General features: G+C 40.2%; 1 protein-coding gene across 1 annotated transcript in view; it reads left to right on the forward strand.

Annotated features, from left to right (window-relative positions):
• Positions 1-16,847, forward strand: part of gmds (GDP-mannose 4,6-dehydratase) — a 197,046-nt gene that overhangs the window by 12,764 nt on the left and 167,435 nt on the right. Inside the window, exons 2-4 of the mRNA XM_086269528.1 lie at positions 1,825-1,869; positions 7,440-7,527; positions 8,240-8,349. Coding sequence (XP_086125654.1) covers positions 1,825-1,869; positions 7,440-7,527; positions 8,240-8,349 — 243 coding nt within the window. The remainder of the gene's footprint in view (positions 1-1,824; positions 1,870-7,439; positions 7,528-8,239; positions 8,350-16,847) is intronic.

Consider the following 16,847-nt stretch of genomic DNA (forward strand, 5'->3'; position numbering starts at 1 on the left):
AGCAACTTTTCAGGGTAACTCCACCCTAGAGCATACACTGCTTCATCCGCCTTTTTGACCGCAATGGGGACCAAAAATCAACAAAGGGTTGTATTCAGTAAGACGATACTACAGATTAAGCTTAACATTGGGGTTTGTCAAAGGGGGGGAAAATATCGTTATAATTGTTATTTGTAAAGTAATGTTTTGGATTATTTATCTGGTTGGGGCAGTTGCTATTGCTGACATCCAGAAATCAGGCACCAGTATGTAAGTGAGAAAACAAGCACACTTTGAACTTAAATTCACCTTTTTTTTCCGGTCACATCCAGTATTTGTGCCGTTGTTGTCTCTTCAGTGATCCGTCATCTCTCAGGCCTTTGTGTGTTTGCTTTTCACGCCGTCTTTTACCGTTCGCCACGTTTGCCTTGAGCTGTGGTCAAATGGCGTTGTTTCACAAACTGGTTTGATATGAGACGACGCCTTCATCAGGTTTTACTATGTAAAATCAGCCGTCAGAAATGTGCTTTGAGAAGTACATAAACAAGGTCACCGAGGCCTTACTACGACTACCTTGGATATTTTGCAAGAATCTGATCAATTCTGTGACACTCGTACTGTCATTTATGCTTTTGTTTCCTCACGTTTAAATTATTGAAATGGTCTTCCTATGGGCGTCAATCAGAAAGCATTAAAACGGCTTCAGATTGTACAAAATGCTACAGCAATTCTGATTACAATACCCAAGAAAAAGGAACAGATTTTATGCCTTTACACTGTTGTTGTTATAATTATTATTACTATTACTGTCACTTAAAAGTGCGTGTAGCCCAAGACACCACCATCCTGGTGCTGAGTGCAGGTTCCTGCATGCTCCCCAACCTCTAGTAGCCTTTCCTTCTGCGGTCCTTTCCCCCCACCTTCACCGTTTCCCCCAGACATGAGGAGGAAGCCTCAGGCTGGCATCTTGGCAGTGTGGCCATACGTGTGTGCGTGTGTATGTGTGTGTGTGTGAGGGGGATTGAGGGATGGATGCCATGACTGGGTTGGAATGTTCCACAGTGTTCCAGAACGTGTGGTCGGAAAATCTGAGCAAGTAAAAAGACATGGAGTAACATGGGTGAGGGGAACAAGACCTTATTGACAGTGATCGTGCTCTCACATCACCAGCACACGTACACAAACACACACACACGTTTCAAAGTAGGTCCAGTGTGTGCCCAGCGATCCTGATCCATGTGGACGTCATGCCTGACGATCCCAGGATCCAGTATTAGCCAGTACTGAAGTATTTAATTTCAACACCGTAGTAGAGACTCTGGAATTTTTATTTTACTTATTTATTTATTATTTGACTGCTAATTTTATTTTTCTTCCCTCAACAACATACCACAAATTTAAATCCAAAGTTGACCTCAAGCTTAATTGTGACTTAATGTGTTAGCTTAGGTCATAGACACATCGCCAGAAATGTAACTCTTATTGGACTGAACAAGAGAAAATACTATTTTATTTATCATGCCACAAGAATCTATTTCTTTTTTCTCTGATAAATCACTTGTGTCCTTTAATTATATTCCTAAATCCTCAGTTTTAGTAGGAGCATTGAATTTGAATCTCTGGAGTCCGTAGAGGAAATAAAAGGTGCTCTAACACGTCAAACATTTTCTCATCCTGTAATCATTTAAACGTTGTGATAAAATTAATTCAGCCGAAATGGGCGGTGAATGTTTTATCGTGTTTTGGTTGTGTTGCTGTGATTTGGTGTGTATGTGTGAATCACACTCTTTGTCTTTGCAGTGTTATTTGACAGGTCTTAACTGGTGTTGTCTTGTGCTTTTTCAGGATGGTTCCTACCTGGCGGAGTTCCTGCTCGCTAAAGGCTATGAGGTAAAATAAAAATCCCCTCTGTACACATATACACGCACGCACACATGCACAGATGCACATATGTGCGCAGATACTTGTGAATGCCAACATACACACAGAACGACATTCTGTGTGTATGTTGCCGCAGTTTGTGGGTATTCCCGAGGGAGTGTGACGTATCTTGACAGTCAGCTACTTACACTGGCTGACTCACACCTCACCCTGATAAGGCCCCTAGTGCAGCATGAGCTTTTTAACCCCTGTCCTTTTACCCCAGGTCAAACCATTAACAGGGAAATGGTTGTTATTAGACAGCCATACGAGTGAGGTCACTAGCTTTCACCTGCTGTTCAGTGTGCTCAGGAACACGCAAAGTCAACAGTCTGTCAGTGAACTCAGAGGCTAACAATGGTTTCTTTTTCTTTCTTTCTTTTTAAGTTGTTTAAAGTTGTGTGTGTGGGAGGCATTAATATGTGTCTGTGCTGCAGGGTGAGATTGGATGGGTGAATTCTAAAAATGGAATGGACAGGATAGAGAAATAATGTTCTTCTCATAGAGAAAAAGTATCAAAAACTAGAGTAATATTACTTTTGTGACCCAACAAGACAAGAAGAAGCACTGGAAGTTAAGAAACCGGTTGTATTGCACCCTGGTCTCTTACTAAACTTCAGTTTTCCACTGGCAGTGTTTTGAGCTGTGCCCAAAGTGGGAAGAGGACGCTGGCTTATTGCAGATCTAGAAAAGGAGCTGGCTTATGCTGAGACTTTTCCATAGTGGCCAAACTAATACTGGTGTAATCAGAACAAAATCTTTGAGTCTTATGTAATCAGAAGTTTTTGGTTTCTCTATCCCGTCCATTGCCCAGAGACCTTGAAGTATATGTGAACTGTATTCAGGTAAAGAGTTTATGTGGAGGGCAAAGAGTGAAGCCGTATGCTGCATTTGTAGTGTAGTCGTGGCTACAGAAGGTCACACGTACGTTAACATACATGTTTCAGGAGTTTTCATTACATCTCCTGACAGTCGCAGCATGACTTCACTTCCCCTCTGATGTGCAGGAGAAACACCTAGCTTTAGGGCTGTGCGATATGACCAAAATCTCATATCCCGATATAAGACATATATCGTCCGATAACAATATAAATCACAAAAAATTAACATTTTCTGTAAATTCTGTGAATCTCGGGCAGCTCGACTTGCGTGGAGTGTTTCCAGCTGGGCGTTGTGTACTTGGAGTCGAGTGTTTTAACTGATGCGTGAAACTACAGGGTGGGCCATTTATATGGATACACTGTAATAAAATGGGAATGGTTGGTGATATTAAAGTCCTGTTTGTGGCACATTAGTATATGTGAGGGGGCAAACTCCTCCAGATGGGTGGTGACCATGGTGGCCATTTAGAAGTCGGCCATCTTGGATACAACTTTTGTTTTTTCAATAGGAAGAGGGCCATGTGACACATCAAACTTATGTCACAAGAAAAACAATGGTGTGCTTGGTTTCAACGTAACTTTATTCTTTCATGAGTTATTTACAAGTTTCTGACCACTTATAAAATGTGTTCAATGTGCTGCCCATTGTGTTGGATTGTCAATGCAACCCTCTTCTCCCACTCTTCACACACTGATAGCAACACCGCAGGAGAAATGCCAGCACAGGCATCCAGTATCCGTAGTTTCAGGTGCTGCACATCTCGTATCTTCACACCATAGACCATTGCCTTCAGATGACCCCAAAGATAAAAGTCTAAGGGGGTCAGATCGGGAGACCTTGGGGGCCATTCAACTGGCCCACGACGACCAATCCACTTTCCAGGAAACTGCTCATCTAGGAATGCTCGGACCTGGCACCCATAATGTGGTGGTGCACCATCTTGCTGGAAAAACTCAGGGAACGTGCCAGCTTCAGTGCACAAAGAGGGAAACACATCATCATGTAGCAATTTCAAATATCCAGTGGCCTTGAGGTTTCCATTGATAAAGAATGGACCCACTACCGTTGTACCCCATATACCACACCAAACCATCACTTTTGTTGTTCCAACAGTCTTGGAGGGATCCATCCAATGTGGGTTAGTGTCAGACCAATAGCGGTGTTTTTGTTTGTTAACTTCACCATTCACATAAAAGTTTGCCTCATCACTGAACAAAATCTTCTGCGTGAACTGAGGGTCCTGTTCCAATTTTTGTTTTGCCCATTCTGCAAATTCATCTGGGTCATCCTCGTTGAGATGCTGCAGTAGCTGGAGTTTGTAACGGTGCCATTTGTGAGTAGCTAATATCCGCCGAAGGGATGTTCAACTAATGCCACTCTCCAGTGACATGCAGCGAGTGCTACGCTGTGGGCTCTTGCTGACTGAAGCTAGGACAGCCACTGATGTTTCTTCATTAGTGACAGTTTTTTTTGCGTCCACATTTTGGCAAATCCAACACTGAACCAGTTTCACGAAACTTAGCAAGCAGTTTGCTAACTGTAGCACGAGAGATGGGTGGTCTCGTAGGGTGTCTTGCATTGAAATCTGCTGCAATGACCCGGTTACTGTGTTCACCAGATATCAACACAATTTCGATCCGCTCCTCACGTGTTAACCTCTTCGACATGTCAATGGTTGTGAACAAAGAGAAACTTGTAAATAACTCATGAAAGGATAAAGTTACGTTGAAACCAAGCACACCATTGTTTTTCTTGTGACATTACCAATAAGTTTGATGTGTCACATGGCCCTCATCCTATTGAAAAAAACAAAAGCTCCAGGTTTGGGATGCTGATGTGGAAGGGTTGGAGGTGCTGTGAGGAGTGGCATTAAAGAGGAGTGCACAGGCAGGCAGGAAGTGCACAGTGAATAAAGGAAGTGAGGTCAGGGAACAGCGTCCCACTAATGGACTCCCCTTGGATCAGGTCCTGTTATCTTCCCTGAGCAGACCTTCCTCTAAGAATGTGGAGTACAGATCACAGATCACAGGCAGCGAAAAAACAAAACAAAATGTTGAGGTGGAGCCATTAAACATAATGCTATTATATCAATGTATGCAGTGAAACAGATTGTGGCAGTTCCAGTGATCTGTCAAAGATAAGAGCCAGTTTCCTTATTATTAGGCTTTGACTACTGGAACTAGAGAAATAGCTGGGAAACGTTAAAAAACTTTTACGGCAAATTGTAAATTACAGGCAAGTCCAATCTGTTTTGACTCTTTGTACCAGCGGGCATCCAGCAAAGATTCCACCGACAGGTCAGTGTTTAGTTCTAACAAATGTAAAAAGAAACCAAAGGCAACAGCAAGTCACACAGAAATCTGCAAAAATCTGTGATGCTTAGTGGAGGGGCCATCGCAATTTGTAAGGGTGTAGATGCCTTTGGGTCACTGAGAGATTAAAGACATGAAAATGATATCCAGGCATTTTTACTGAAGAACTTCAGTGAGTCAGGTGAAATTTAGGACTGATGCAGGAAGACAATGACTCAGCGCACACACGGACAGAATAACTGAAAATGAAAATCCCAGAAATACAAATGAATTGAATCTCTTTTGTTTGTAAAAGGAATGTACCAAAATTCCTCCTCATTGTTTTGGAAGTCTCACAAGCAGCTAGAGGAAGTGTCTGATGGAGGTCGCTGCAGCTAAAGGAAGTTCTAAGAACTCCTAAATTTAACTCTTTCCCGAATAGAGACGATATTTGATGACCTCCCCAGTACCCTTAATGAGTTTTGACTAGAGATGGCACGATACCACTTTTTTTATGTCCGATACCGATACCATAAATTTGGATATCTGCCGATACCGATATGAATCCGATATAGTGTTTTTTAATCAACAAAACTGTTTTTTTAAAATATCTTGCTGCATTTTGTATAAGTTCATACTCAAGTTTAAAACAACAACTACACTAAAGCTATTCTGTTATACCTGTATGTAAAAAAAAAAAAAAAAAAAAAAAAAAAATATAAATATATATATATATATATATATATTTCATAGTTCAGCAATACTGATCAATCTAATAAACTTAAACCTACACCATCCTCCCTATTCTGGTATTTTAAAGAGTACTTAGCGTAAATATTAAGCAACCTAACTAATAGGGTTCCAACTCCCAGCAATAACAAAAATAAATAAATAAAAAATAGGGAACCACCCCTCATGCTCCACCTCATGATGCTTAATTGACGTAATCAACCTTAAATTGATGCAGTGTGGGGAAAAAATGCACAGAAATAAATTATTTTTCAATATATTAAAATATTAAATAGATTCAACATCTTTCTTCAACAAAATTGCAGACTGCACAGATGGTACCTTCCCAAAGGAAAAAGTACTATAGCTTACTAGGGTATATATATTAGACTTAATAGTTACTATATACAGTAATGGACTTCTATTCATTTTACATCAAATTAAAACTTTGGGTGTCAGATAATTATTTATTAAAAGCTAGACATTTTAAATGAGAATAAGAAAGAAAAGTATGTCTTTGTGCCCCCTTTTCCCTGTTAATGCCCTATCGGCCCCCCTGGCTAAACTTTGCTAGATCCGCCCCTGCACAGTTACCAGCGTCAGCTACGTAGAAAAAGATCCTCGAGTAGAAAGTAATATTAAATACATTTTAACAACAGCTGATCAAGCTTAAACTTGCTGCTGTTGTTTATCCACTGGTTTCCTCTTTCTGGTGCAAAGTGGGCCAAAAACAAACCAGAGAGATGGACTCGCGACAGAAAAGCCGATCAGCTGATCATTAAGCAGTTTCATGATTGAAGTAGCAGCAAGAAGAGGCAGTCGCTCCATATATCGTTTGTTAAGCTTAACGCAGGAATGCTTTACAAACATTCAGAGATGGACTTACACACTTGCTTTACTTCTCTCGGGGATAACTTTGTCGGAGATGAAATGCCGGGTTGCTAGCGAAGCTCCAAATGCTATCCAGACCACAGGTCCTGCATGCCACAGCCGCTCTATCACGTGATGCATACTGCTCCGACGTGCTAACGTTCTGAGGCGAGTTACGTCGTGTTGCAAGTTTTGTGAGGTGCTTTCGTGATATTTAATGGATCGGATTACATTTTTTATTTTTCTCCGATATCCGATCCAGTAATTTAGGTCAGTATCGGACCGATACCGATACGTAATATCGGATCGGTCCATCTCTAGTTTTGACACCTCAGTGTATATAATTAAAGATGTAGTTTGACTATATAGGCAGAGTTCACCTCTTGCCGACTTCTGCTGAACACACAGTGGTTTTACTGTAAGAGCAGGCCTCTTTTTTTATCAGCTGTGCAATTACTCATTGAAAACGAAATAAAATAATAATAATACAAATAATTCTGTTAGTGTGTTATTAGTTTAGTACGATTTGTTTGCCTTAATTAAAACTTGAATGGAGTAATCGTTGTAAGCAAACCTTTTTTTAAACTGCAGCATGCCTCAGAATATGTTTAGTCTGTATTTACCCATGTTGAAATCGTAATAACAATGACAAATTAACTGACATGAATGGTGTAAATTGTAGTTTAATTTTTTTGTGTGTGTTATGTTTTAAGACACTAGATTTTTTTTTTTTAAATTTAACAATTCTTCTTCCCCCTTTTCTCTCAGGTTCATGGTATTTTGCGGCGTTCCAGCTCCTTCAACACAGGTCGCATTGAGCATCTTTACCAAAATCCACAGACGCATACTGAGGGCAGTAAGTATCTCATTTATTTACGGAGGAAAAAAGAGTAACCAAATTAAAATATCAGCTGATATTTCCTATTATCCAATCTGTCACTACTGCCATTTATAGTAGCTGATGCATTTAAAAGGTAAAGAAGAGAGGGGAGAAACACCCTTTCATGTTATGTGTGATGATGTTGCACAGTTTGTCCACCGGAAGGCAATCTGCAACTTACCTGTTGGAGACACACATGTTTGGAAAGCCACAAACACAACTAGAGAGCATAAAGAAGTAAATAAATGTATAAAAAATGTCAGTGAAATCTGTTTATGATTTGTGTGTCTGAAAGGAGAAAAAAATAATGGCAGATATATTGGAATTTTGACTTTTAAAATTCAATTTTATGCATATAGCGCCAAATTACAACTCTCCCCAAGGTGCTTTTTATTAAGCAAGTGCTTGACAGTGGGGACAGCGGGAAGGAGAAACTCCCTTTTAACATCTGGCAGAACCAGGCTCAGGGAGCGACAGCCATCTGCTGTGACCGGTTGAGGATGAGGGGAAGGAGAAACACAATAATATATTTTTTTGTTGGTCTTGATCCTGATATTAGGACTTAGACTTCCATTGGTCATCAGGAGTGAATACATGAAGGAGCAACAAGTGTGATTTTTATTTATTTATTTATTTTCTTTTGGTGTTGAGATAAGAAAATGTGTTTTGCTGTCCCACTCTCTATCAGACTTGAAGTTGCATTATGGTGACCTGACTGACAGCACATGTCTGGTGAAGATCATAAGCCAGGTGAAGCCTACAGAGATCTACAACCTGGGTGCTCAGAGTCACGTCAAGGTAGTGTGATCCCAAAGTCACAACACTCGTGGTTCTTTAGTTTGTGCAGTGTACTTTCAAATCAAAGCTCTATCCCAAATCCCATATTAACACGCTACAGTATTTGAAAAGCTACTTTCAGCTGCTCCTTTGTCACTGTGGATCATGGCTGTATGTTTTAAATTGCTTATACAACCCCAGAGAGGATTTGTGACTCGGACTGGAATTGAATCAGTAACCTTTCGCTTACCAAGCAAATGTGTAAAAAAACGACACTGTGGAGCCACGCAGTAATGCTGCATACCACATCATTTGTATTTAATACGTCAAAATGATAATTAAGAGTTAGTGCACACATTTAGTACCACTGGGTAACACGCTACTATGTCTGAGGGAGCACTGCATCTTGTAAGCAGTGGCTACATATTTCTATCAAAGTGCAATGCAGTGGTGTCACAAATGAGACATTACTGGACTGGATCTTACTTCAAAAACTAAAAGGAAATATTCAAATCTATAATTTCATTTTATAACTATGTCATTTTTAACATGTTAGTCTCTAGTAGTGTCATCTCAAACAAGATTGTTTCCTTGGTAACACACAATCTCAGGAAGTCTTCAAAGATACCTAGTTCTTTTTTATTTACACAAAAGTATCCTGAACAAAGGGAACCATAGTGAGTAGGTAGTACGCAGTTGTGAGATTTTGGATGGAGTAAGAGTGCTTTTCCTATAAACATTCTTAATCGTCTTCCCATTCCCTGGAACCACTGCTCATGGATTTGCTTTGAAGAAGGATATAGGAAAAAAAAAAACTGATAAAGAGACTTGATAACAATGAATTTGCATTCCAGCAGCACTCTAATGATGGTGAACCTTCAAACCATGACGTTAGACCAGTATTTTGTCATGTTTTGTCATGTTTCTCAGGTCTTTGTCTGAATTTCTACGAACATTATTGCTAAGGATTGTCTTATTGCATTGGAGTCACACTGGGTTAAATATGTACACTTGGGTTTTAAGGGGTATTTATTATTTTCTTCTTTTTTTGGGGTTGTATGGAAGCCCCAAACGCAATTTCATTGTTCTTGACAATGACAATAAATAACTAAATACTAAATACTAAAATAAGTATGAATAAAGTTAGTTACAAAGTAGATTTGGTTTCTCTTTTGTGGCATTATAATAAAAGTATTCCAGTGAAATCTGACAATGTTAGATTCTGGTTTCATTGGTCTGTAATCCTAAACAAAGTACAGATGCTTTATCATATGAAAAGAGTTTTGAGTTATAAATATCACCAATATAATGGGTTACTGACAACTTTCAAGACATTTGGCTTAGTCTGCGTAGTCTTGCTGACACTGATAAATGAATATCAGAGACGATACAGTCGACCCCTACATATTCCCGGTTCAGTATTTGCGGATCTTTCTGTGGAACCGAACTCCAAATTATTCATGGGAAATGTGCTTATTCATGGATTTTTTTTTTTTTCGGTAGAGCATATCCAAAATATTCGCTAATTATTTTCACTTTTGTGACTAATTTTATTAATTTTCAAATATTAATATTAATGTAAAAACAGCAAAATTGCAATAAAAAGTCTTTTTTTTCTTAAATAATGTTCACCAAACAATGTGCAAATTCCAAACACAAAGCTCCTGGGAAAATTCAAATAGGCCGTAAGCGTTTTAGAGGTAGTCTCAAGTATTGGCAGATTTCAGCTATTCCTGGGGGGGTTGTGGTCCATAACCCCCATGAATACTGGGTGTCAACTGTATTCTTCTGCCTCTAGGCAAAGGAGCTTGCAAAGAAAAACGTCTGGACTTCTTTAAGTTACTTGAAGACGTTTCACCTCTCATCCGAGAAGCTTCTTCAGTTCTAAGGTCAAATGGTGGAGAGTCCCAGATATAAACCTAGTGGGAGTAACCCCCCACAGAGGGACAAAAGGACCCCCTGATGATCCTCTAATCGCCTGAGCCAAGGTGTGAAACTGGGCGTGGGTCCCAATCAGCCAGAGTTTCGGGTGAGTTCATTGTGAAACCTGGCCCCACCTTATCATGCAAATTCCTGAGATCAGATGGCCCAGGATGTGAGTGGGCGTTAAGGCGTCTGGGAAGGGATCTCAAAACTGGATTATAGATGGCAGAGAGTTGGTGTCGTAAACCACCGCCTCTGTTCCTTCTGGAAGAAGCTCCGAACCTGTAGGTAACGATAAAAATCTTCCCTGCCGATCTCGTAAATCTGACACGTCCTCAAAATTTATCAGCTCCCCATGCTTCACTATCTTACAGATTGCAGTGATTCCATGCCTGGACCACTCCCTGAATTTATGGTCTAACAATGCTGGAAGGAAGCGTGGGAGATACGCTGGCCATCCCAGCAACCCTATTTCCCTATTAAGACCAAATATTTTAATCACGTCTGCCCATATTTTCAGGGAAAAACTTACACATAAATTTTGCATCTGATATGCCTGTGGTAAACTCTCAAGAGACCCCAGAACAGACTGTATTGGGAAATCCATCAAAGAAAGCTCAATGTCCTTCCATTTTGCCTCAAACTTAGAGTTACACCAGCACACTAGAGGTCTGATCTGGGCTGCCAGATAGTAATCCTCAAAGCACGGTAGAGCCATGCCCCACCGCTCACCAGGCAGCTGCATTGTTGCATATTTCACTCTTGGCCTTTTATTTCCCCATATGAATCTTGAGCAATGCATATCCCACTCCCTAAATTGTTTTGCTGGAACCTCCACTGGAAGCGCTGCAAACAAATATAGCAGCTTTGGGAGGATATTTATCTTTATTGCTCTAACTCTGCTGCCCAGATCGAGGTGGAGCAGACCCCACCTCTCCAGATCTTCATATATCTTCTTGTTCACCCGATTATAATTAACTTCATAGAACAATGCAAGGTCTTTTGTCAGCAGGATCCCCAAATACTCCATTTGAGATTGATGCCATCCGAATCTATATCTTGCTACCAATTGTCTTGAGGGGTTAAAAAAAAAAAGTCAAGATTTGAGTTTTTTGAATTTTTAGTCTATAACCAGACAGTCTGCCATATTCTTCCAGTATTTCCATAAGCAGAGGAATTCCCTCTTCCGGGTTTCCTAGCGCTACCAGCACGTCGTCTGCATACAAGCAAATTTTATTTTCCACATTCCCCGTTGTAACCCCCGCCAATCGAGTCTCTTCCCTGATGCATTGAGCCAACGGTTCAATGAAAAGGTTAAAGAGCAGTGGGCTCAGCGGGCAGCCCTGCCTACAGCCAGGTTGTAGTGTTATCCGATTTGAGAGGCTTCCATTAACTTTGATCCTCGCTGTTGGAGACATATAAATCATTCTTATACAGGGAGTGCAGAATTATTAGGAAAATGAGTATTTTGTCCACATCATCCTCTTCATGCATGTTGTCTTACTCCAAGCTGTATAGGCTCGAAAGCCTACTACCAATTAAGCATATTAGGTGTTGTGCATCTCTGTAATGAGAAGGGGTGTGGTCTAATGACATCAACACCCTATATCAGGTGTGCATAATTATTAGGCAACATCCTTTCCTTTGGCAAAATGGGTCAAAAGAAGGACTTGACAGGCTCAGAAAAGTCAAAAATAGTGAGATATCTTGCAGAGGGATGCAGCAGTCTCAAAATTGCAAAGCTTCTGAAGCGTGATCATCGAACAATCAAGCGTTTCATTCAAAATAGTCAACAGGGTCGCAAGAAGCGTGTGGAAAAACCAAGGCGCAAAATAACTGCCCATGAACTGAGAAAAGTCAAGCGTGCAGCTGCCAAGATGCCACTTGCCACCAGTTTGGCCATATTTCAGAGCTGCAACATCACTGGAGTGCCCAAAAGCACAAGGTGTGCAATACTCAGAGACATGGCCAAGGTAAGAAAGGCTGAAAGACGACCACCACTGAACAAGACACACAAGCTGAAACGTCAAGACTGGGACAAGAAATATCTCAAGACTGGTTTTTCTAAGGTTTTATGGACTGATGAAATGAGAGTGAGTCTTGATGGGCCAGATGGATGGGCCCGTGGCTGGATTGGTAAAGGGCAGAGAGCTCCAGTCCGACTCAGACGCCAGCAAGGTGGAGGTGGAGTACTGGTTTGGGCTGGTATCATCAAAGATGAGCTTGTGGGGCCTTTTCGGGTTGAGGATGGAGTCAAGCTCAACTCCCAGTCCTACTGCCAGTTTCTGGAAGACACCTTCTTCAAGCAGTGGTACAGGAAGAAGTCTGCATCCTTCAAGAAAAACATGATTTTCATGCAGGACAATGCTCCATCACACGCGTCCAAGTACTCCACAGCGTGGCTGGCAAGAAAGGGTATAAAAGAAGAAAAACTAATGACATGGCCTCCTTGTTCACCTGATCTGAACCCCATTGAGAACCTGTGGTCCATCATCAAATGTGAGATTTACAAGGAGGGAAAACAGTACACCTCTCTGAACAGTGTCTGGGAGGCTGTGGTTGCTGCTGCACGCAATGTTGATGGTGAACAGATCAAAACACTGACAGAATCCATGGATGGCAGGCTTTTGAGTGTCCTTGCAAAGAAAGGTGGCTATATTGGTCGCTGATTTGTTTTTGTTTTGTTTTTGAATGTCAGAAATGTATATTTGTGAATGTGGAGATGTTATATTGGTTTCACTGGTAAAAATAAATAATTGAAATGGGTATATATTTGTTTGTTGTTAAGTTGCCTAATAATTATGCACAGTAATAGTCACCTGCACACACAGATATCCCCCTAAAATAGCTAAAACTAAAAACAAACTAAAAACTACTTCCAAAACATTCAGCTTTGATATTAATGAGTTTTTTGGGTTCATTGAGAACATGGTTGTTGTTCAATAATAAAATTATTCCTCAAAAATACAACTTGCCTAATAATTCTGCACTCCCTGTACATTGAATAAACTTGTCACCAGTGTTGGTCAAGTTACTTGAAAAAAGTAATCAGTAACTAATTACTGATTACTTCCCCAAAAAAGTAATCCCGTTACTTTACTGATTACTTATTTTCAAAAGTAATTAATTACTTAGTTAGTTAGTTACTTTTTAAAAACACGATTTACAACCTGAAGAGGTGATAAAGCGATAGATCTTTCAGCCCAGTTCTACTTTTTCTGCATAATCCATCATACAAAATGTAATCAAATGGAAAAGTCTCTTTTTTTAAACTTGTTTTATCAGTTTTAATCTTTTAACTTTATGCATCAAGCAAAAATTTAATTATATGCAACATTCTCTGACTTGAATAAATTAGTTTAACATTTAAACATATTTTCTGCACATTCCAGCCCATAAAATAAAATAAAATATTTTTTGTGTTTACACTCACTCTTTCAAATAGATGCAAGTAAAACACAGCAGAAAATAAATAAAGTCAAAGACTCAGCGGTCCTGTTGCTCTATTTTCACCTGTAAAGCAGGACTGCGGTAGGCGGAGGTTTACCCTGGTGCAGGTGTGCCGCGGTCAGTTGAAGAATCCGCGAGTTTCTCTGTGAGTTTCCCATTACGTCGTTGCACACTCGGTGCTTGCTTGGAAATTTAGCGGTTTTTTTCGCTGTAAAAAGAAGTTTTCTTCCCACGCACGATGGACGCTAATGTTTTTGTCACTTTTTATGGAATCAAACTTAAAGTAAGGTCAGTACTTCCACGCTTTAAACGCTGCACGCTCATACTCTCTCCCACAATTGATATGTGATTCATTGTTGATCTGCACACAGCTGTTGTCACTAACGGCGCACTCGCTTACGTCACTGTCGTGAGACATTCTCGCAAAAAATCACGGTTTTAGTAACGCGGTAACGCAGCGTTCCTACGGGAAAGTAACGGTAATCTAATTACCGTTTTTGCAATAGTAATCCCTTACTTTACTCGTTACTTGAAAAAAGTAATCAGATTACAGTAACTGCCCATCTCTGCTTGTCACATAGCCCAAATCTCTTCAACACATGAAACAGAAATTCCCACCCGACCGTATCGTATGCCTTTTCCGCATCAAGCCCAATGAGAACTGTTCCAGTTTTCCCTTTAAGTATCCGGTCAATAATATGAATGGCCCTTCTGATATTATCGTGTGTTTGTCTGTTACCAATGAAGCCAGTTTGATCCTCCTCTATCAGCGTGGGCATCAATGTACTCAATCTCCTAGCCAAAATAGTTTATAGTCTATATTTAACACGCTAATAGGTCTATAACCTCTGGGGTCAGTTTTATCCATCCCTGCTTTTGGTATGACAGAGATATACGCCTCCCGCCACGATGGTGGGAGCGCCCCCCCACTCAGAGTGTAATTAAAAGAGGCCTTTAGTAGCGAGATTAAGGGTTCCCTCATCTGCCTATACCACTCTGGTGGAAATCCATCACATCCTGGGGCTTTAAAAGTCTTGAGTTTTGAGATCCCAATGTTAATCTCTTCTGCTGATATTTCTCTTTTTTTTTTTTTTTTTTTTGTGTCCCGTTTGGATCTTTAGCCATCAGAATTGTTGTCTTAAGGCCAAGAAAGATGCCAAGCGGATTTATTTTACCAAGTGGATCATCATGGCCTTGCCATATTGGTCCATTTGATTGACCTTTATTATAATTATGAATTTATTTTATTTTCAGTTCCTACAAACGGGACAGACATGACTGGGGGATAGGACAGGGAGAAAGAATGAAAGAAAGAGAGGGAGAGAAAGAAAACCAAAGGGGAGAAGAGACGGTGAGAAGGGGGGAAGAAAGAAAAAAAAACAAACAAACAAAAAAAACAAAACACCTGGGTCACCTGTATGGAGAAAAAAACAGAAGAGAAAGCAAACAACAAAGAGCAACATAATAAAAAAAACGGCACCATCACAATAAACTAGCTAGCAGTAGATATCAGTAGATACTAAGTAATAAACGATATTGTGCAGAACGCAAGATAGACAGCGCACAATGTGCTTTGAGGCAGCAGCCAAGAAAGCTGTAGTCCGCGTCTGTGAATACCCGTGTGTACACCTGTGTGCATACCTGTGTGGATCAGCATGCTTGTATTCCAAAGGTTTCTCCATGTAACGATCTGCTAGGGAGTGTGGGGGAGCCACAGCCCCGTCCTCCAGGGCATGAAGCAGGTATGGAGGAGATCAAAACTCCAGACATCCAGAGGCCCCCAGAACACAAGAGACCAAGGAAGACCAACAGAGGGGCAGCCGCGCCACTGTCTCAGTAAGAGCTGAGGAGAGTCCCAGATGAGGGCTGCTGATATTTCTCTGATGAGTTTTTCATTCTGCTGCTTACCTATAAATGGTAGATCTAGGCTGGATAAGAAATTCTGAATCTTATGCTCATCTGCTTTATCCGGTTGTGTGTATAGCTCAGCGTAATATTCTTCAAATGCTCTCTGAATTTCTTCGAGTTTATTAGTTATCTTTTTTTTTTTTTTAAATTTCGAACTTTATGAATAGTGTTCTCCTGTTGTTGCCTCCTGAGTCTCCATGATAATAGCCTAGCAGCTTTGGGTCCTGCCTCATACCACCGTTGTCTATTATATTTTAATTTTTTTTCAATTTCCTCACTTAAAATTTTGTGGATCTCCTGTTTAACCGGCCTCATCTGCTCCAATACCTGGGGGCACCTTGTAACGGTGTGCAGTTGTTCCAATTTTTCCAAATTTTCCTGCAAATCTGACAGCTTTTTTGCTCTCACCTTCTTTAGGACTGCACCTTTTACAATAATTTCACCCCTAAGGTATGCCTTAGCCGCATCCCATAAAATTGTAGGATTAACTGTTCCATTGTCATTGAGTTCTAAATATGTTTTTAACTCCTGTCCCATTTCTCTTTTAAACGAGTCATTATTTAACAGACCTGTGTTAAGCCTCCATAAAGTGTTTTTGGGGCTAACTTTAAACCCAATCTTCATAGTCAGTCCTGAATGATCAGATAAATCTCTCTGTCCTATTATACAATCCTTCACTCTGGGAGATCTTTACTAAAAGTAAAGAAATAATCAATCCTTGAGTACATATCATGTCTCACTGAATAAAATGTAAATTTGCGTTCATTTTTTTGTAAATATCTCCATATATCTATAAGCCCCAACTCAGATAACATTGTTTTTACTTGTTTCTCTAATTTAGTTCCCCTCTGGTCTCGGCTAGTTGTATCCCATTTTGGATGGAGAAGTAAATTAAAATCTCCTGCACATATACATGTACCAACACTTTCTGTGGCAATAAGACTGAATATCTCCTTAAAGAACCCTGTACTACTACCAGGGGGTGCATATATATTACACAGCGTGACGTCTTCCTGTTCCATTTTCCCTTTCACCAACACAAATCTTCCCACTTTATCTTTATGTTCTCCAGTAAACTCAAAACCAACCTTGTTCGGTATCAGAATGGCCACTCCTCTTTTTTTGCCAGATCTATGTGAGGCATAATAAATATTTTTGAATCCCATTCTCTTCCACTTCTCATGTTCTTCCTTTGATATTGCGTTTCTTGTAGAAACGCAATATCGATTTTTTTCCCT

Source organism: Aulonocara sp. 'chitande type north' Nkhata Bay, linkage group LG17, assembly GCF_057382095.1.
Source record: "Aulonocara sp. 'chitande type north' Nkhata Bay isolate Kocher_YH1m ecotype deep benthic linkage group LG17, A_spYH_male_GT1.1, whole genome shotgun sequence".
Classification (NCBI taxonomy): domain Eukaryota; kingdom Metazoa; phylum Chordata; class Actinopteri; order Cichliformes; family Cichlidae; genus Aulonocara; species Aulonocara sp. 'chitande type north' Nkhata Bay.